This window comes from Strix aluco, chromosome 6 (assembly GCF_031877795.1).
Source record: "Strix aluco isolate bStrAlu1 chromosome 6, bStrAlu1.hap1, whole genome shotgun sequence".
NCBI lineage: Eukaryota > Metazoa > Chordata > Aves > Strigiformes > Strigidae > Strix > Strix aluco.
Genome location: NC_133936.1, coordinates 19,895,228 through 19,917,681, shown reverse-complemented (window position 1 = coordinate 19,917,681; position 22,454 = coordinate 19,895,228). Strand labels below are relative to the sequence as shown.

Genomic DNA, 22,454 nt, shown 5'->3' with positions numbered 1-22,454 from the left:
CTTGCACATATATATTGTGTATATTTATGGTTGTTACATTGTGGTGTTAGGACATAAGAATTTCAAACTGAGATGAATGAAAAGCAGCATGTGCTTATAAAAGAAGGCTGTCCCCTTGCATTTGGAGTGGACTTGGGTGTCCTTGTCTGCTGCTGTCACCAAGCATGTGAAAAACCTTTAGCATAATGCCTCGTCCTGGTTTGGCGCTGAACTGTGCAACAAAGGTCAACCTATGTTTGTGCCAGGTGGCATGAAAACCTGGCTCTGTGTGCTGTTGAGGACAGTTAGAAGCCTAATGGAGGTGATAATTTGCCCTACAGCTTGTGCGCTGAGAAGCCAGTAACTTTGTTGCCGTTTCCTTTTTTTTTTTCCCTAGAGAGCTGCCTGTTTTGTTTGTAAAAAGCTCAGTGCTGACTTGTGCAGTGTACAAATACTCGAGCACTGTGTCACTGTCACTGAGTTCTGTCTGCATATTCTGGCTTTGCAGTCCAAAAATGCCTCTCGCAGTGTGCCAGCCACAATCCATGCACTCAGTCATCACTACTTTTCAGTTTTAGCTTCCTTGCTAGGTACTACTAAGCCAGTTACCTTTTGTCTTTCTGAATTGTTTGACTTTTCACTGTATCATTAGTAGCCACAAAATTACTTATATTTTTCCAGCCACCCTAGACATCCCTCTACTTGTGATTTATTGCTCTATAGTATTTTATTTGTTGCAGTCATAAGAGTTTTATTTTGATGCTGAAGCAAGATCTTTTAACCTTTATGTAATAGTGTGATTGAAAGTTATGTTATTATTAATCTTTATTGCGAGAAAACAGAGTAACAAAATGAATCATGAGGATGTAGACGCTTCTTATGTAATAGCCATCTGGTTGTGTAGTACTAACTTATTGTTTTATATCTTCATACAAACCTTCAAGAACCATCATAGAAGGTAGCATTATTGTAACATGTCAACACCGTGGGCTATATCAAACCTCTTCAGCCCCACAAAGTGAACACATTTAAATGTGTCTGCTTTATCATCATCGTCTTTCTCTTTGTAAGTGTCCACAGAGTGGTACAGACTTCAAGAGGCAGGTTTCTGAGAGAAGGGGTTTATTTCTGTGACAATATGAATGGGAATAGGTCACCCTGGAACTGGAGGAACTGCTACAGAAATACTGCTGGGGCTTGTGAGGACTACTAAACAATAAGATGCCAAGTTAAATAATACAGCATGGAAAATGAGACAGAAAACAGCAAGTGCGCCAGTAAAGCAGAAGGAGGAGGATTAACTGTGCATAGCTACGATAGTCTGCCACATAGCTACAAGGATTTCTGAAAATCCGCAGCATCTCTGGTCTCTGTATCTCTATCCTTAATCAGTCGGTGGCCTCTGTCATAGCATTTAAGCGATGACCCCAGAGCAGTGGCAATTCTTTAGTCTTTTCTTAAACCTTGCAGAGATTTGTTATCCTTGTATGTTCATTGTGTTCTGTTTGTCTTAAACAAAAGCATGAGGAGGGTTTCAGAGGTGATTCAAACTGTAAGAGATGTGAATCCCAGTGAAATTTATTCTCTTAATATTAAAATAATTCTTTTGCAGTTGTGGAGGCATTCCTATACAGCTTCATATCACATCTATGATTTCAATAGCAGGTCAGTAATTTTTGTACATGAGACATAGTTTTAACATTATTTTGCAATGAAATGACATTTCACTGATTTCTCTTAGCTGCATTTTGTTTTTGTTTTTCCAGTTCTATTTTAGATGGCAGGCTACTACATAATGATACACAATATATATCCTGGTCACCTGTTGGTCACAAACTGGTTAGTAAAGATAAGTAAAACATAAACAGTCATTTTTGTAGATGTGATGTGGAAGCTCACGTTGTCTGTACCCTTGAGGTTTGGGGACTTTCCTACTGCTAGATAAAGTAGCTGAACTAGTTTCCAAATTGACTGCTGTTGCTGGAAAGACTCCAAAATCTCTCTGTGTGTTTTGATTTGTTCTTTAAAGAAGATGTATTCCTGTAGTGGCCACAGTAGTCATGAAATGCACAAATGCACAGGAACTTCATGTTTTTACAGTTTCAGACAGTAGCTCATCCCTTTCAAAGGCAGCAGCATTACAATTGTCTGATTACTCATCACTGAGATTTTTATCTCCTAATTACACCATAATCAATGAAGTTCTATTTGGTGGATGCATGTAATGGGGATTAGAGGATCAAAATCTGTTTTGTACTCTTTCCCACTGTCCTTTTCTTCCTCCTCTCCTCCCCAGTCCATGGCAATGGTGACAGCCACTGTGTTTGCAAGGCTTGTGCGTTCCCTGTGGTGAGCATTGGATCCAACTAAAGAGCTATCACAGGAGAATGTGGTGTTTATTTGTTCTATTGCTTGTAGTTATAAGGATTATAGAGCCCAACCACAGAAGCAAAGGATGTTGAAAAGAGCTTTCTGCATCTTGGAGCAAAGCTGTGGAATAAAACTGTGTTCTTCAGTTGTTGGAGAGGAAAAACAGGGGTGATAAGAGAGGCAGGCAGGTGCCAAAAAACTAGAGGAGTTCTGAGTGCTACCGAAGAAATGCACCATCTTTACAGATCTATTGGCAATGCTGAGACCCCCATCAATGTTTTACCAAAGTACTGATCATTTTCTTTGAAAGACAAATTAGTGAAAAATAATTTCTAATGAAGGAAAATAAGCTTGTCTCTCAACAGAAAATGAATAGCAAGGTTTTCAAAACTTGATACTGTAATCATGTCATTTATCATAGTTGATTGTTTTTTGCATCTAGGCCTGAAGTTAAGTTGCTACACGTGATTTGTGTTAGTAATTCAAGTTCATTAAGTATCAATGATGTTTGGGGAAATGCAACTTTCAAAGACAATTTTTGTCATCTGATGTACAAGTAAATTTCCCAGTAGATGAGGCAAAGGAAGGAAGTAGGATTTACTCTAACAGTAATTGTAATCACAGTGATGTTTTCCAGGCATATGTTTGGAATAATAATGTTTATATAAAAACTTCACCAACAACAGAACCTGTGCAAATCACTAAAAATGGAGAAGAAAATAAAATTTTCAATGGAATACCAGATTGGGTTTATGAAGGTAACTGCCAAGCATATTTTACTTTGCATTATGATGTAAAAACTTTGTTTTATTAAAATTATTATAACTGTTATTTAATTTCTTATTATGAAAAGTTCAAAATAATCTAAGTCTGTATTTTAACAGAAGCATGCATCCTTACCTGAGTTTAATACCTGGCTAGTGTGAGGACCTAAGAACGGAAATGAGTTGGCCTAACTCACAGCACGTCACTGGAAATCATAGTGTGTGAATTAGTTTCTTAGGATAGATTATAAGCATTGATCTACTGTCTCATTTCAGAACACATTTTCAGACAGAGAGTCTGCACTTTGGTATTTGAACTTCAATTTAAAAAAAAAAAAAACACTATTAAAAACTAATGAGAACAGTACCTAGGATAGAAGAGCCAATTTATCAATTATAACTTAAAACACATTTGTATCTCTTTCAGAGGAAATGTTTGGCACCCATTCTGCTCTGTGGTGGTCTCCAAATGGCAATTTTGTGGCATATGCAGCATTTAATGATACAGAAGTTCCTGTTATAGAGTATTCCTTTTATTCTGAAGACACCTTGCAGTATCCAAAGACCGTTAGAATACCGTATCCCAAGGTCTGTGTTATTTATTAAACATGGATGTTCTGCAGTTTCATTAAGAGAGTAGTCTCATTTAATCAGTTTCTGCTAATGAAAATATTGTCTGTCTCTCCTCAACAGCTTGCTGTGATTACTCTTTCTGAAGTCAACAGTATCTGGCAATGCTAAAGTATTTTATTATTCCAGAGGAAGCCTAAAAGAAAAAAAAATATGATTTAAGGTTTTATTGTTTCACCAGAAAATTTTGAGGTAGCAAGTAGATGCTCTTAGGGAACTGAAGTTGGTACAAAGTGTTTGGCAGATGTACATTGTGTTAGGGTTGTGTGTGGTATTGATAATGGAATCTTCTTCAACTAATGTAGCATTTTTACTTGTTGGATGCTTCCTATATTGGGATCCTTTGCCCACACCTAAAGCTCTTTCAGTTTTAGCTGTGAGAATGAAGCCTTTAGTGCATGCAGCTCCTTCTCCTCCCCTTTCCTCTCCACATGACGTTGTTCTCACTGCTCATGGCACAGTTGGCACTGGACTAAATGGTGTGAGAGTCAGTCTAATACACTCCAAACAGGTTCTTTCAGATACTCCACATGTAGCAGGTTTCATGCTTAGTTGACCTGTGTGAAGTTACTTGACATTACATGGGATTTTGATTTAGCAGAGAGATGCAGCAATGCACGTAAGACACAAGTACAAAATACACTCAGACTACAACAATTGCACTATACTGGTGAATTGCAATACAAACTTGGTTCTCATTGCTGGTCTCCATAATATGCTCACCACCACAGTGCTGGGTATCCCCATTGCCAGGAAGGAATGCATGGGTTGAAACCATCTCAAACCCATAATTTTCTTCAGTTCTTTTTGTTCATCATTTGGTTCTTATACTCTGTGCTGGGCTGAGGCACCTATATATCCCCCCCATGCTAGTCTGGCTAGCTCTGGAAGGTATTTTCACTCTTGATTCACTGGGGCAGAACAGCTGATACAGCCAACTGATTGCTCATCTGATACAGCTGTTTGTCTGGTGTAAAAGCTACCCTCTGGTCCTCTTTGTGCTAAGTTTGGCTTTCTGTGCAGCAGCCGTGGTCAGTCACTCCCTACTCTTCCCAAGGCTTCAGGAGCACTTGGCCTTTGCCTCTCCCCTTGGAGCCTGCCCCAGAGGGATCACTGATGCTCACAGCACGCTGCTGCTCCCCGACAGCTGCAGGTGCTCTGCCCTGAGCCTGGTGCTTGTGAAGAGATGTGGAATGAACTGCCAATTTAAAGTGCACCTTTTATTACAAACTCCTTTTGTTTGGAATATTGCTGACTTCTGGAGGGGGTCAGCTACTCCTACCTAACTGTTATGAGGACTTGGCTAGTTAACTACTAGAGAAGAAGCCCCTCCTGGCACAGTTATATTGCTGTCAGTAGCACTACATTAAAAATAGTGGGGTGCGTGGTACAGTCACAGATTTGTTTGTGGTATAGGCAGCTATTATATGATCACTTAACGTAAGGTATGTTTCCATGAAGAAGCACTTTTCTGTCTGTTGGAAATGGATTTGATTCACTCTTAGGTACTGTGTGTGGCATGTGGGACGAGATATGGTCAAACACTGCTTTAGGTACAGCAAGCCCTATGTAGTTACAAATGTTTCTAAATGTAGTAGTCTTTTTTACCTAGAAATACATAACTAACACTTTCACATAAAAAAAAAATACAAAGGATAATTTATGTATTGATCTTAAAAACTGCATTTAGGAACTTGTCTTTTCACATGTTTGAAGTTGGCTGGTTCTACCTGACGGTCTGTAGTAATTTCTTTGACTATAGTTTCAAACACTTACTTCACCAAGAATATTCTCTCTTCAAAAGTACAATGAAAAACTTTATTTTTAGGCAGGAGCTAAAAATCCAACTGTGCAACTCTTTATTGTGGATACTAAATCACTTCCCGAGTTCCGCTCTGCCGAAATTTCTCCACCTGAAGAAATAAAATCAGGGTAAGAAATTTTGGTTGAATGTTTACTTGTTTCATTTGGTGGAGGAGGAGGAGCTTTTATGTGTGACCACCCTATATTCTGTGTACATGGCAGTTTTTCCCAGTCATGCGGCTCTGGTAGCAACAAGATTTACCAGAGAAAATCTGCACAGAGATTATCCTCCTAGTGATTATATATAGATGGCATATTCCATGTATGTTATATTCAGAATGTGACAAGTTCTTGGCTCATCACATTCAGTGGAGTCTAACTATGGTGAAGTCATTTCACAGTACAACTTTAATATGAGCAAGTTTTGGTATAATCAAATTATAATATATGTATTCCAATTCACTGAGGGGGGGGGGGAAAAAAAACCAAAACAAAATCTTAATGGTAAGTGAAGATTTGATTTCATTGGAAGCAGACTCCATGCTAAGGCAAGGTATCATGGTTGTCTTCAGATTTATACTTAAAATGTTTGTTTTCTTTGGAAACGTGGTGAAAACCAGCACCTCTCACAGTAAATGGAAAATTGTATTTTTCAAAATGCCACTGGAAATGCACAACATGATATAAATGTATTTTGTAAAGAGCAGCTAAATTGATTTAAAATGCATGCACACAGAATTTGGTATCCCAGATTTTAGGTTTTGTTTTTTCTTTTTAACAGTATTGTGGAAATTTTTTAGAGGTTTGCACTTACAAACATGATGGGTATGGAAGCGCAGGTTATACTGATAAACTTCAGAAAAAACAAAAGAGGTCTGTTAGCTACTGCATAAAACCAGCATTTTGTACATGGTGGCCAAAAAGCTATAACTGGAATGTCAGTGCTATTCTGTTTCAGTCCTCACCACAGTGTAACTGACATCTCTGCGTTAACTGAGATACTCAAGTTTTTATGAATATGTTGTTTATCATTTCTCTACAGTAACACTGCAATAGCTGGATGTTAAATAGCTGTTGTGCGCTGGTTTTCTCCAGAATTTCAGTGCCTCAGAATTAAAAGCCCTTTATGTTTTGGTCAGTTCTGGTTAAGATCTCTGCTGTCTTAGAGTTGTTTTTCCTTTTGTTAACACCTAACGAAGCTGAACAATGCTGCTGTGTGACCTGGGGAGAATAATCATCATCTGCCTTCCAGCCTTGTACCCATCTGGCTAACACAGGCCTGAGTTTTGTGGAGTTAATCCATTTTTAAATTAATGTAACACTCAGTAAATGAGGATTAATACGAAGATAAATCAAGTCTTGAATGATGAGTGCAAGGATGGAAACTTACTCTTTCTCCCAACAGCTAATCCAAATAATGGTTAAGCCTCAGCATGTGCATCTTGCAAACACTGAGGTGGCCAGAACAAGTCTTGGGGAATTTTGCAAGAGCAAAAGTACATGAGTGGGAAAAGGCAAGTGATGTGCAGTGTTGCTGTTGGGTAGTTTTGTTCCTGGAAGGACAAAATAATGCATATTTGCACAGTATGTATATTTATAACGCTGTATGGCAGGAAAAGTTAATTTTTGTGGTGGAAAATTCTGAGTAAATTTAAATTGGTGGCATACCTCACCCCACCCGCCTGAGTGCGGATGTCGAGGGGCAGTGCCCCTGCAAATGGTTGCCTGTTGCAGCACTGTCCAGAGCTGCTTGTATGCGCAGACTTGTACCCCCACGTTTGAAGGGCGCACGGTGCACTTATGTTTCAGAGGGAAACTTTTATTACCTGCCAAGGAGAGCTGCCAAAATGTGGAATGGCAGTGCTTTGCCACGTAAGGTGGTAGATGAAATCTGACACTTTTTGCATGAATGACCAGCATGAAATCCATACAGCATTTAAACACCACTTTTAACATCATGGGTACCGGGGGCTCCTGTTGGCTAACAGGAAGATGAAGGCAATGGATGCTTCTTGTCTGAAATGATCCGTCCTAAAAATAAGTCATCTTCAAAGTAGAGAGCTCCAGACGGTGATTGCAGGAATATCCCTTCTCAGCAGCAAATGAGGAAGGGCAATGCAAAACTACTGTACTCTATACTTTGAGTTAATTGCAGCTTAGTTAACATTTCATGGGTTGTTGAAAACTGAAGATGCATTCCGAGTCTATATAATAACCTTAAAATATTTGTTATAATAATAGCATAATAATATTTTTTGGGTTTTTTTCTTATACTGTCCATCTTGTCTGATGGATGATTTATAGTTTCCAGAATTGTTAACTTCTCTCACATTGAAGGAATAGAAGCTGTGAGGCTCATTCTCCTTTTACAAAACAGGGGAAACCACTATTATAGGTACATGAAGAACAGCAATTTGATTTATTTTTTTTTTTTATTTTCAAACAACCTCCTGCAGAGTGCTTTTATAATATTAGTGGTCTAAAATATACTGTTTGAAGCCAGTGACAGTAGCAATTAAATGACCTACCAACTTTCCAGTCAAATATAAATGCAAAAATAGACCTTTTTCATGATTTCTAAACTGCAATCTAGAAATAAACCTGGAAGTGGTCAGTAACCAGTTAGCATATATTTTTAATCCATCCACACTAATTGTAGTGTTTTCTTTTCCTTTTTTCTCCCTCCCCACACTCCCCCACCCCCCCCCCACCCCAGCAATGATCACGAAGATACTTACTCTCACCACAAAACTTCCCACACATTTTTGTTAACTAACTTTGGGGAAAAAGGGAACATGAACTTGGAACTACGTCAAATGTGCAAATTCCAGTTAAAAATGTATACTTGCTTTGGAGGGGAGGTTTGTTTTATTTTAGTTCATAAGGCTTCTAGGAGATAGGGGAGATCTAAAATAAGAAAAGACGAGTACATCTAACAGATCGTAATGATAAACAAAACCACAAAATTTTATGTGGTGCCTTTTTAAAATTAATATACAGGAATATTCATGAAAATGATATTTTTTTCAGATACTCCAATTCTTCATGTCAAGTAGTTGGTATTCTGAAGATGAACATAAAATATTCAGATAGTAATATCTGTTCTTGGTATGATCTTTCCCTCCATTCTAACTAATGGAAATAAGTACTAAATTGAACAAAGATATGTATCACTCAGAAAGTGCTTACAAGCAACCAACTTCATGCAGCTAAAATCTAAGGCCCATACAACTTAATATTCAGAAGAATTTCCTCTAGATGCACACAGTGCAAGATTTATGAACAGTCTGAAGTAGTTATTATTTTATGCATTAGAGGATAGTGATCTGACTGTTAGAATTTAATTGCTGTCTTTCTGGAAGCGGGTATGTACAAACCATCTAATTCTTTATTGTATGAATGAAGATAACCAAGGCATCTACTAGCAGCAAAAGCAATTGACAAAAAAATGGCTCAATTAGGTTTGCTTCATTGTTTATTGCTGAAGAGTAGATTGAAATGAAAATAGCCAGATGAGTCTCATTCAGTGAATTGCTGAGTGCTATGGTATAGTATGCTATTACAGCAAGGATTTTAAATATCTAATGCTATTGCTGTTTTCAGGGATCATTATTTGAGTGTTGTAACATGGGTGACAGATGAAAGGATCTGTCTGCAGTGGCTCAGAAGAATTCAGAATTTTTCAGTCCTCACAGTCTGTGACTTTGAAAGTGCTGCTGGAAATTGGTCATGTCCACAGGTAAGAAAAATGAGGTGGGAGTGTCGCAGTGCTTGATAAATGAAACTAGAAAGGAGTAGCATATCTCTGTATGTTTATCTTTGTAGAAGCATAGCCTGGTGTAAAATAAACATAATTGTTGTGGGATTGTTTGTTTTTTCTTTCTTAGGAAAAACAACTTAAGGAAGAAAGTACAACTGGCTGGATTGGCAGAGTGAGTGTTCAATTTCGAAAACTGCTACATGCTAAATAACACTGATAATTATGAAAATTTCGTATGAGCCTCTTGCCAGTTACAGTGCCTCTTGTGTGTAGGTCTGATCCATTTACTTGTTGCATTTTACATGTATAGGAAAAAATGGTCTCAAATGGAGTTGCTATGTCACCCCACTCCCAGTTTTAAGCTTTTATGGGTATGGGGTTCTGAACTCCCAGGCTGGGCTGACAGTGCAGCATGGGCTGGAGCTGTAACTGCATCCTCCGTGACCAATGCATCATGTTCAGCTTGCCAAAAAGCAGAGTGCTCCTTCCAGACTCCTTTTTAATTCTGACCTACCACTTCAGTAGCAGTAGGTGGGGGAGTGCAGGAGCCAGGATTCAGAATTCCCTTTGTTCTGGGGGAGTTGTCAGCTATGCTGGTTTGGCTGCTCTCCAATCTTCCTACCACCTCCAGAATGATCTAGGGGATAAAATGTATTAAGAAGTGTGTCCTATAACCTTTGAATTGTATTGGAGGAAAGACATAGAGGACAAAAGTAATTTTTAACGTTTCAGGTTACAACAAACCATTCCAGGTTCTCCTTGGGGTTTTTTATTTATTTATTTTTCCGCTACCCGAAATATTCATTGAAGAGAACTGGGGACAAGATGCATATAACTGACCAGATTAAGATTTTCATATACTTCTGCCAAACCAATTGCTACTGTCTGGATGATGCTTTCCAAGCTGCCTCTCAGTCCTTTTGTACATGGTAGAGAGTAGGCACCTAATGAACTACACAGAAGATCTGGGGGAAGTGAAGCAGAGATGCAAAAGTTCAGACTTGGAGGGAGAAATGAGTTTCAGAGTTTTTGATGAGAACACAGAGTACACTTTCCACTCCCGCATTTTCCACACACTGATTATGCTTTAGTCACTAATTCACTTTTGAAGTCAAAAATGAAAGTTTAAAGAAATGCAAAGAGGGAGGCAACAGCAGGGATGAAATCATCCGCAGTATGAAGATGAGAGATCAACCCACCTGCTGTCAAATTTGATATGGAAAGGAAGGCCTTAACGCTGACACATTTTGCTTCTCTGCAGCAAAGGCTTCACAATTAGACAATGTGATGATCAAGCTGCAGACTTTGTAAACAGTTGTGCAAAATGAGAGGGCAAAATGCAAGTCTGTGCCATTAAACTAGGTTGTTGGTTTTTTGTTTCTTTTAAAGAGACAACCCACATCTTAGGAGCTGTTGGAAGAAATAGATAATCTCACTGTATGATTCTTGAATTTGAGAAGGGAGTGGAAAGTAGGGAGGATTGAAGAGGGGATGGGAAAGGTATATTTATTCCTTTCTTTTATTCTTATCTACTTAGGGATGATAAAATGACACTTGACTGATATGGGATATTTTTATGTATATGAGATGTATATATACACATATATGTATATGCAATTCATATAAATGTATATACAAACTTCAGTAAATTATATATGTGTGTAAAATGTATAGTTCCCTCTCTCTATGGTGTTGTTTTCTTTTTTTCAAAAAAAGAGATGAAATTGTGCTTAATCTAAGAATGCTCAGAACAGCCTGTGTTACTGCATAAGGCTTCCAGGTCATGAGCTAAGTTAGAGCTTGCCAGTTGAGTTGAAGGAAAGTCACACTCTGAAAAAGCAAGACTGCGATAAGGGAGAAGCTAGCAAAATATTTGCCAGGTTATTTTTTGCAAAAATATTGCTAGGGAAGAAGGAGAGAGTATCTGGAGCACATGGGTTAGGAAGAGTCAAGTTCTGCTACTGCTTACCAAGTGACCAGAGGCGAGTCATTTCATCTTTCTGTTTCACTTTCCATTTCAAAAATGGGTGTAACATCTCTGAGGTAGTTGCGATGTGTCAATTGGATAACTAACGTTTAGCTGTTTTGGACATTTATCACAGAAACAACTTTTATTTCATTCTGCTTAATTTCATTCCTCTGTTTTTCTCTCTACTGTGTGAAGCACATCCGAATGACAGTCAGTAGAAGGAATCCATTAATTTCCATCACTTGCAGTTAATAAATGGATAGTTCCTTCATGGAAATATCATTCCAGTTTAGGTTCTCTGGCATTTTGTAATCACCTACTTACTAGCAAAATTTCTTCTTGGAAAGCAGCTCATTTTCTTTGAGTAGAGGGGGACACAGAGTTCAAAGAATTTGTTCACAAATATGTGTTTTAAAATGGGAAATTCAAGGAAAACGTGTTTGCGTTTTTTATATTGCTATAGGTTACAGCTGCATGTTGGTGTTGGACAGAATAAAACAATGACTTTAAAAGTAGATGCACATATTGTTTCCTAAAATGGTAGGAAACCAGGAACACCTGTAGGACTTACAATTCCAGGGAGTTAGGAGGGGATATTGGTCAGGGCTAATACTCAGGAAATTCTGCTGCTTAAGGAGCAAGAAAATATTTTAAGTGTATTTTCTTTTACGGTAATGGCTACAGGTTCTACCTACTAAGTCAGTAGGCAAAAATTTTTGCAGTACATTCAGTGATGCATTAAGTATTGAAACTCCTGTTTAGAGATATCAAAACCTAAATTTATCATCTTAGTTTTGAAGTTTTGTTGTTCACTTTAATAGACATCTCTCTTGTGTTCAAGTTTCAGCCATCCGTCCCTCACTTTGCACCCGACAATGCTACTTACTACAAAGTCTTCAGCGATGCAGAAGGCTACAAGCATATCCATTACATAAATGGCTCACAGGTAAGTAATAAGGTGTAGGACAGTCACAGCTGACTTGTTTTTCTCCTGGTGATCAAGAAGCTTCACGCTCTACTTTTTGCCTTGCCTCCTACTCCCACTCCAGGCTCCAGTACCTATTACTGAAGGAAAATGGGAAGTAATCAGCATAGAAGCTGTAACTAATAACTTTCTGTAAGTATTGTAATTAAGCTATTGATTCCTATCAGGAGAGCTTGTAACAAGGGTTTAAGCAATCAGGGAGGGAGATCAGGGAGAAGGTGTCATTTAAATCATTAAAAATCTGATCTAAACACGTAAGATAAACCTTGAAATATTGTCATGTACAGTTAATATTTTACCAAAACCAGTATGTTTTGCTTTTATAGATACTACATTAGTAATGAAAACAATGGAATGCCAGGAGGAAGAAATCTTTATAAGTAAGAAATTTTTTCTGCAGTATGAGTAAAATATTTGTTAATGAAAAAGAAACTTTAAGAAAAAGCATTGCAAAATAAAAGATCAGGATGTTCACAGTCTAATGTGGGATCCTGTATAGGATATTTAATGAAAATCAGTGTAGGAGTATAAACTGTAAAAATAACTAAAATATTTTTCTGTAAATTTAGTTAATAAAGGGAAATTGTGAAAAGAAACATCTAATCCTCAAGCAACAAACCCCTAAAGAAAACCTCTCATGGTTTTTTTTTGCTGTGATTATAATTCCAGTATTAATTGAACTCCAGAGTTTAAAGTCTGTTTTCTCTAATTTTTAAATCAGTAAGGACTTTACTCCTGAATTTTAACATATTTCATTCGGTCATCTTATTTAAAAAGCATACATTTGTTTAGCATAGCTTTAAAAAAAAGTCATCTCTGAAATGAAGCTCGTCTACTTTGCAGAGTGCTCTTGGAAAGCAGTCCAAGTTCTACTAAATGTGTTAGCTGTGATCTGAGTCAAGAAAGATGCCAGTATTATTCTGTGTCCTTCAGCAAAGACGCACAGTATTATCAGCTAGATTGTCGTGGTGAGTATATCCAGAATTAATTGACATAAATATGACTTACTGGTTAGTTGGGTGGGGAAGTTCACTTCGTCAAGATCTTGATATGTACTGCGTAACAATGATATGTGTTGATATTGTTGGATAAATGCATTGGCATTGGAAAAACATACTCCATCCTAGGCTCAAAATCACCTTGACAAAAATTACCAGGGGTAAAATTTGATAGTTCTATCCATCAGTGGATCTGAAGGGGGTGCAAAAGACTCTTGTCTGCTGCGCATCTCCTCAAGAGCTGCATGGGAAGATCTGTCTGTAGAAGGAATTTGGAGGCTCTGGGAGCAAGGCGAGGATCAGGCTGGGTAAAGAGAAGCGCTCTGTGTGTGGGAATAAAACTAAGATAGTGATGTTCAAAAAAAATCCAATTAACATAATCATAAATTAAGCAGAGGGACTGTCAGTCTGTCTCTGACCTGTAAGTGCTTGTGCTGGATAGTACAAGCTGGATAAACTTTTTTTCCCACCTTTTGATTGAATCTTCTCTAAAATTTCCCTTGAATTGAAATGTATGTTGTTTTTTAAGATGCCAAGATCTTCCTTGATCTATGGGCTAGAAGGACAAAAAGATAGCAGAGAGGGAATTGTTGTCATGTTGTAAAAATTGCTGTTTGAAGAAGACTGCTGTGGTCTCTGTGACAAGGCTTACCGATTTCCAAACCGTGGGTAGACTTTGGTAAAGAGCGAAAGTTTAATTCTTCAGTACCTCACAATCATGTGGTTTGCCTGCAAGACGGTCTGAATATTTTACAGGATCCTGTGGCTTGAGATTAGGCCCTACTAACTTAAAATTAAGCTTGTGCAGACTGGAGGGAAACAAGCTCTGAGCTTTTATGATTCACCCACTTCAAATTACTTTACGAGGGTTGTGTTTTGAGGCAGCATGCAGACATGAAGGTTTCGTGCTCTATTAACAGGTCCTGGACTGCCTATGTCTACTATGCACAAGAGCAGTGATGATCAAGGTATGGGATTGTCTTAAAACATAAGTTGTGTTGGGCCAGAAAATTGCACTATAAATTTATTTTAATTTTGTTCCCTTTGCTTAGTATAATAATTAAAATGTCAGTTATAAAGGGTAAACCTAATTTCAGATAATTACTCTAGTATACTTAACCAGACGAATAAATTATATAGCTTGGCATATGTTTAATCATAGTTTATTTAATACTATTTTACATTGTGCTAGAAAACAGTGAGTAATGTATGACTTATTTACTGGATAATTGTTCAGTTTTTCTGAAATTGCATTTAGATGAAAAATGGGGAAACCAGCTTTCTGATTACTAAATTACTGAAGGAAAACTATATCGTAAACATTGAATCTGAGAGGAAGAACAAAAATTGCTGTAAACTAAGATTGCAGCGTAGGTTGCCATCATCTCAGATTGACTTTTTAAAAGTGGCTCATAATTAAAGAGCAGTGCGTTTGAAAATAATGTATTTAATCTTTGACTCTTACTAACTCTATTATTTAGTCCTCAGATACTTGGAAAATAACACTGAACTGGAAAATGCATTGAAAGATATTCAGATGCCTTCAAAAAAAATTGGTTTCATTAGTGTAGGTGGATACAGTAAGTTCAAAACCTTTTTACTCTTCTTTTCCCCTTTCACCAAGTGCTTCAAGGTGTTCTGCTGAAAAACATGACAGAAAAGATGGATGTAGCGGGAATTATTGCAGTTGTTCAGCATTTAGAGGCAAGACAAGATTTTTTTTTTTTTTTTTTTTTTTTTTTTGAGATCTCCAAACATTCTGGTTTTTTTCCTGAAATTCCAAAATATTCTTATCTAAAGTATGCTTTTTCCCTAGTGTGATATCTTGGTGTTTTCATGACTAATTGACTTAACTCCTTTTTTTCCTTGATAATTACCTGAAAAACAGAAGTCCCTAACATCACATTAAATAAATAAGATGAATGGGGGGTGGGGCACAATGCTCATAACCATTGTTGAATTTAGATTAAATTATAAATTCAAGTGGGTCTTAATTTACAGGTACAAGTCACTTTGGTTTATGTTAACAGGTTGGGACAGTGGAGAAGGTCAGTTACTATCAAAAACCAGACAGAGAATCTAAATGGAAAAGCTTGCAAAATCATTTAGGCTACATTTCAACAAGATCACCTTTGGCTTTGTGTAGGGGAACATTTGGATTGAATAGTCACATTCTTAAAAGCACGTTCACACTCCAAGAATACATAAATCTTTTAATACGGACTGGAACAAAATGCTAGAAAATGAACTGCTAATGCTTTGCTAGTGGTTTTCCTGTGAATTTGCATGTCTGGGTATAGAAGCTTTCTTGGTGGGCTCCTCAGGTGAGGAACATCAGACAGACCAGCAGTGGGAGGCCTGGTACCTGTCTAAACTGTTCTTGCTCCAGCCTTTGCTACTAGCTTTTCTCTTCATGACAAACTTAGTCTTGATAAAATGAATTAATATTCTTAATGGAATTATATTTTACAAACTGTACTGACTTCTGTCAGTCTTTAACTGTTCTTTTTGATGCCTCCCTTCTTCTGCTGTTACCTTAAGTATATAATAACTCTCTTTATCTTTGAATTTTCTGTCTTTTATTTCTGTCACATTTACTAGGGCTAAAGATGAAATGTTCCAAGCAAGATGGAGGTTTAAAGATGTTCTTCATGCTATCAGCTGTATATTCATCTTTTTATTCCTCTTTGTTCTTACTATTTCATCTCTTCAGGGTAAAAGCTTTTGGGTAAGGGGAATCTATTTTTAATGTCACAAATAGGAGAAATAAATCCATTTATGTAGTCCTACTTCAAGTTCCAAGTCTGCTCACAACCCCCTGTATGTATGTTATCAAAAAAGAAATCCACTCCCGTGACTATAGAGTATGCAAAAAATTAGTATTTTCATGTGTTCAATTTAGATTGTTAATTTTTCAGTGTTGTAATGTCTTGCATATTCGTATCTGGACAAATTTCTGTAAGACTTACACTCTGGCTATTACTGCAGTGCAGTCCATCAGCATTGCTTCATGCTTCCTTTGCAGCATCAGTTCTTTTAAAATTCATGAGTGAACAATCGAGCCAATCGGTTTGCAAAACTTACACGGTGTGCATTTAAAATGTTCAGCTAACTCTCAGCCAACTTGGGTGGAAAGTAACATGGATGGAACAGGAATCAATGTTGCTTGAGAAATAATAGATATTTGGATATGTTTCTGGGATGCTTTACAAACTGTCATGCAAAGCCTATCTGGCAGGTTCAAAATATTTAAAATTTGGGTAGAGAAACATTTCTGAGCTAGTGTCAGATTTACCACTGTAGAGACTTACCAAGTTTTACATATAAGCTTCTAATGTAGAATAATGTTACAAGACAGCATGTTGAGTCCCTGAATTTTATTATTATTGTAGACATTGCAGTTCCAGACTTTCTGCTAACTTAGCTGTAAAACATTTTTCAAAAAAATCATTAGATTAGCTAGGAACTTTTACCTGTATATATTAGGGCAGTTCAGGCGAAACTACTTTTTAAGTTTTAGGCAGTTACTTAAATGTGCCCTTGTGTGAATTGCAATGCATGTCAAATTATTTCACTGGAGAACTGACCTAAGTCAAAGTCTTTTCACTTTTAGACCTGTGGTATCAAATGATATTGCCTCCCCATTTTGATTCATCAAAGAAGTACCCTCTGCTCCTTGATGTGTAAGTCTTCCAAGTTACATGGCAATGTTGTGTTAATAATCACTTTCATCTACTTCAAATGCTTTAATAAGATCGGGAAAAACAAAACTGGCATGTTTTCTAATTACTTCTTGAAGTTGTTTTAAGAAGGAATGAAAAACATGAGGTATATCCCAATTTGTGATAGATTCCTATACCGTAAGATGATGTAACGCTTAACAAGCACATATTTTGCTGGTGGCAGTAAGGTAGATACATTCCATATCTGACTTAAAAGCCAGGATGGTAGTGTTAGCTTACCTCCTCCGCTCTTAGAGTTCATTAGGAATAATATTCAATGAAATTACATTTCAGAATGAAGCCTTGAATAAGCCATATATCCTAAAGCTGAAGTAGTGAGTGTGATGTCAGATTTCTCTGTGGTATTTGACTGTCAGCTGATGTTGGCAAACTGCATCTTGTGGTCAGGTTTGCATTTGCTTTTTTTTTTTTCCATAAATTCAAGACCATGAGCACATGCTGTTTGGCCCATTCTTCCTCAGGCACTTCTGTTAATGCTGGTATGTTTTCTTCTAACTGGGAATTACTGAAATTTAGCTATTCATTAAAATAGAAATGTTAACCTTTTCCTCTTTTTACAAAAAGCTGACTCCATGAAATTGTTAGATACACATTTATATAATTTGGTAGCACTGTAATTCCTTTTGATATGCCTATTGAACGTTTTAATGAGCAGTCAGTGCTTTTTGCTTCTTAAGAATTATTTTGGGTTTGATTCTGTTTTTATTGACTTACGTAGGTCTTTGTCAGGATCACCTCTGCTTCATGGTGATCTTGAGATCAGACATTCTTTGGAAGTGTCAGGATCCATAGCATATAGAAACAAAGCTTGATATAGAGAATTCCTAGCAGGTTTTTTCTTTGCTTTTAAAACTGGGGAAAATGGGTTATAGAGCCGTAAGAGCCACTCTTCCATTTCTTACTCTGTTGAACAGTGGGTAAGGAAGTGCACTGCAAATAGAATTTTACCATCCAGGTACTCAGAGTGCAATTTCATAGTGCTCAAGTGCTTCCAAATATTTTAAAATAAAAAGTTATGATTACAGTTTTGCTTCCTTTTTCTCAGTCTGCATAAGAAATAGTTTAGACTCTAGGGAACTGATAAGACACTAAAAATGCAGAAAAAGATCTTTTTATTTTCCCAATGAATTCTATTTGTTGATTTCAGACTTTAACCAAATAAATTTTGGGTAAATGGAACAGAAATAGTTAAAGAGCATCGCTTTGAAACTTGGATAACTAGATATGCCAACACAAAAAAGAATTTGGTTTGGATTTCTGATAAGCTGCTTAAAGTTAACATAATGAAAGTTTCTTATTAGAGCACAAAGCAATAAAAAAAATAAAATCCAGTCTGCTTTCTTGATTAACAATTGACATTTTTAAAAAGCATATTGCTTTTAGTGTCCAAGCAAAGCCGCAGTTTGGAGTCAGTCAGTGATGCTTTTCTTGTTTGCTCAGTTTAATTTAAAAGTTTACCTTTCTTTGGTGGCTGAAAATTGTCAGCAATAATCATATTTCAAATGCTTGATGTGAGAATATGTGGAGAGTAAATGCCTGAATTCTGTGGCACTTTTCTCTCAGGTATGCAGGACCCTGTAGTCAAAAAGTAGATTATGCCTACCGGATCAGCTGGGCTACTTACCTTGCCAGCACCGAGCAGATCATTGTGGCCAGCTTCGATGGCAGAGGAAGTGGGTACCAAGGGGATGAAATTATGCATGCTATAAACCGAAGGCTGGGAACATATGAAGTGGAAGATCAGATAGAAGCAGCCAGGTGAGATACAGGGAAATGGTCAACATCTGCTCCTGCTTTTCTGTGCTTATTGTGTAGGGGGAAAAAAGGTGAAGGTTTTGAATGGTCATCTTGAAATTACTGGCAAAAACATAACTACATTAATTTTTGTATGCTGAAGTGTGTCATTTATGGGCCAACCATCATTTTATGCTTAAAAAGAGAGAAGAGTTAATGCTGTAATACAAATTTACTATATCTCTGGTTTTATAGAAATGATAGCTGTCACATTAGTAGAAGAGCATGCTACCAAGGAACTTGGAGCTTGAAGTTTTACTCCAAGCTTTTTGCAAGTTTCTGTTGTGATGGAGTTATTTGTATGAGCTACTCAGTCTTTACATCTAGTTCATGTTCATCACTTGGTTTATGCTTGTAGAACCTCACTAAACCGAACGATGTCAGTATTAATCTCTAAGAATCACAAAGAAGTGATTGTATGGGGTTTGCTTTTGGGGATTTTAAAATGTTAAGGAGTTTAAACAAATAGCATTTAAGAATTTTTTTTTTTTTTAAACCCTGACTGGATTTACAGGTGTCAGCCTCTACCTTACTTATCTTACTGCTGCAATTTGAGTGTTGATTCTTTTTTTTTTTTTTTTTTTATTTTATTTTGGGCGGGGGGGGGCATAGGTAGTGAGGGAAAGTGAGGCAGGTGGTGAAATCTAACTTAATACAACACAAATGTCAGTGAGCATGGTTTGAGGGCTTTTACAGAGCATCCAGGTTTTGGTTTTTCACATGCACAGATTTTTTTCTGAATTTCTTAAAAATACACGTGCCTGAAGTATTGTAGGTTTTTATATGCAGTCACTGTGAGGAAGTGGGAAATGCTTATTTGTACAATAGAAAGAGGTAAACATGATGGAAAATAGGCACATCTGTATAATGGCAGATACCTGCAATCTGTTAAGCATTTAATTACTCTGTTTGCTTTTAGAAAATTTTCTGAAATGGGCTTTGTTGATAAGGACAGAATAGCTATCTGGGGTTGGGTAAGTACTCAAATTTTAAGTTTGACTGGCTTATTATTTAATTGTAACAACTATTTGTTCTGCTGCCATGTGTGTGAAGTGCTGGAGTACTTGGTGTGAGGCACCTCTGGGGTCATGGCATAGTCTGATAACTGAACTGATGAAATACATTTTATAAATGCCCGTATACATTGTCCTTTTGCAAGCATTCAGGAGCCTTTGAAACAAAAATCAGGACTACTAGAGCAATTAAAAACTATTTAAAGGGATACTGCCAAGTTCCTGAGTGTAAGAAAAGCCAGTATTTAAAAAAAAAAATTATCCAAGTATATATTCACTAGTGTCTCTTTATATTAGTTGGGTTTTTAAAAAAAGATGTAAAATTACATGTGAACCAGCTGTGTGGCATGGTGGTTGTGTTTTTACTAGCAGCGTGAAAAATATCTAAATCTGCTATGTTGTTGTGTTTGGCTATATTTTATTTCAGAAGTGCTTCCAACCAGAGGCCAGATATCTCTGACTTGATGTGTCTTTAAAACCTGTCACAGTAGAGGGGAGTGTTTAATAGCATATACATAACCCCTCAGCTGCAAGGCTAAGTGTGTATATAGTATTAGTGATATCTATTTGGTTCAAACTCTGAATATTTCTCTGTCCCAGGCTGCTGTTTCACTGCTTTTTCTGGTGTCACGAGGAGTATTCTTGCATGCTCTGTTTAGGCGTACTATGTTTAAGTATATGCAGGATCTGGAATTAAGTTGCTGGCTTGCTGGCTGAAATTTGGTCACTGCTGATGACAGACACCAGTGAATAAATTGCTTGATGGCGAAATGATGATGATGGTGCCTTTAGTAGCTTTTCTTGTAGGGGTCAACAATTCTGTGTTGTTTTAAGTCGAGTGTAATAGTGTTTACTTTAGTGGGAAGGAAATCCTGCAGAAATGAAGTATTTAATGCATTTCCATTGTACTCCTTTATGAGCCTCGGGATGAATAGTTGAACAATCCTCCGGGGCTAGGTTGGGGTTATGCATCCTGGATACTGAACCTGTGGGCAAAGACTTTCTTTCTTGAGTTTTCAGATTGTCAGCCTCTCATTGTCAGCCTGTCACTATGTACATTAATTTTGTTTGCCCTGCGTTTGGCAGGAATATCTTTATGGTGACCAGATCATCAACATATTTATACATGGGTTTAATTACCAAATACATTAATTACTTTGCTAATCTCATTGGGAGGACCTAAGTATCGAAGTTGGAGCAAATATTTAAGGGCTTTGAACTAAGATACAGTTCCATTTGCCTGTAATCTGGTTTCAAGACAGGAATGAGATCCAAAAATTGCTCTTCTTTTTGAATGTGGGTGGGCACATTTTCCTAAATAACCCCTTCAAACTATAGTGAGGGCAGTCATTTGGGCGGTCGGTGACATTGTTTAGGTATCTTGCTGCCTGGATGCTCAAGTGTGTCAGATATTTACTCATCTGTGTATCAGGCTACACTGCGAGTGAATTTTCTGTGCATAGCAAGGAGTGTGTTGCTGCACAGTTCCTCCCACAGACTCAGCAGAAGATCCTTCACTCCCCAGTCACAGTCTTGCTCTTGACGCTTTGGAGGAGAGTTAGCAAGTGAGCTGCCATAGGCCTGCTCTGAGGGAGTTGTAAATTTTTGGATGCCTCGGGCACGTTGTGGGCCCGAGCTCTGCTTCCACCCACTCCCCCAGCACGGAGAGGGACACAGCGGTTCAGCAGTGTCTTGTTTCCTGTCTTTCGCTGCTGCCTACGGTGCTACCAAACACTGTCATCCTTAGCTGAGTCACAGTTCAGCAGCGTTTGCACCCTTTTTCCCTAGCAAGTTCTCATTCATCAGTGCCACAGCTGCCATGCGCTGTTTGATGCCTGCTTCCCCGACTGAGCAGGCTGGGTGAGATCTGACCCAAATTCAGAATGGAGTTCATTAATATGAAAAACGATGAGCCTATAAATGTCTGATGAACCGTTTAGCAGATGGGCCCCATCCTTTTCTTTCCGACTAAAATAACAGCAATGTTTTCTTCTCAGTCTTATGGGGGATATGTGACCTCCATGGTGCTTGGCTCTGGAAGCGGCGTGTTCAAGTGTGGAATAGCGGTTGCCCCCGTGTCACGTTGGCAATATTATGGTATGTGATGGCTTCCTCATTACAAGGATTCCCATATGTCTTGCAGTGCACATGCTGCAAAGTGTTGATTCATAGTGCAGAACTTTGATTATCTACTAGATGCCATGTAAATGCCACTTGGTCTGTTTTTATGAACTCATAGGTACTGCGTTTCGGAATTAAACCAATTCACTAAATCTTGCTGCCCATTTTAAAAAGTCATATTCGCAATTCTTTAAGCTTTAATGAAGGCTAAATTATTGTAATATTTGTAGTATTACTGTAATGTGCTGTGTTTACTTTCCAAAGCTGACATGTGTTCTGACACCAGTATTGTGTGTCAGAAATCCACCGCTATTAGACTTTGCTTCTTCAAAATGCTACTTCACTTACAAGAATGAACTGTGAGGCTTAATGTTGAACTTGCATCATAATTTACTCTCTCAAAGTAACAGAATAGGATTGGAATTGCCTTTGGGTTGGTTTTTTTTTCCCTTTTAGAGTGTAAAATTTGGATTTTATAAATCTAGTAAGAATAGCTTGATGTGAGGGAAAACCTGAACAAGTTGA

General features: G+C 37.5%; 1 protein-coding gene across 2 annotated transcripts in view; it reads left to right on the top strand.

The window, feature by feature from the left end:
• Positions 1–22,454, top strand: part of LOC141925221 (dipeptidyl peptidase 4-like) — a 40,882-nt gene that overhangs the window by 9,717 nt on the left and 8,711 nt on the right. For both annotated transcript variants that reach the window (XM_074828976.1, XM_074828978.1), the window contains 17 exons: positions 1,592–1,644; positions 1,746–1,818; positions 2,987–3,107; positions 3,541–3,701; positions 5,572–5,675; positions 9,150–9,285; positions 9,434–9,478; positions 12,117–12,221; positions 12,325–12,392; positions 12,587–12,640; positions 13,104–13,228; positions 14,179–14,226; positions 14,740–14,838; positions 16,872–16,941; positions 18,565–18,759; positions 19,715–19,769; positions 21,806–21,905. In XM_074828976.1, the coding sequence (XP_074685077.1) occupies positions 1,592–1,644; positions 1,746–1,818; positions 2,987–3,107; positions 3,541–3,701; positions 5,572–5,675; positions 9,150–9,285; positions 9,434–9,478; positions 12,117–12,221; positions 12,325–12,392; positions 12,587–12,640; positions 13,104–13,228; positions 14,179–14,226; positions 14,740–14,838; positions 16,872–16,941; positions 18,565–18,759; positions 19,715–19,769; positions 21,806–21,905 (1,612 nt within the window). The remainder of the gene's footprint in view (positions 1–1,591; positions 1,645–1,745; positions 1,819–2,986; positions 3,108–3,540; positions 3,702–5,571; positions 5,676–9,149; positions 9,286–9,433; positions 9,479–12,116; positions 12,222–12,324; positions 12,393–12,586; positions 12,641–13,103; positions 13,229–14,178; positions 14,227–14,739; positions 14,839–16,871; positions 16,942–18,564; positions 18,760–19,714; positions 19,770–21,805; positions 21,906–22,454) is intronic.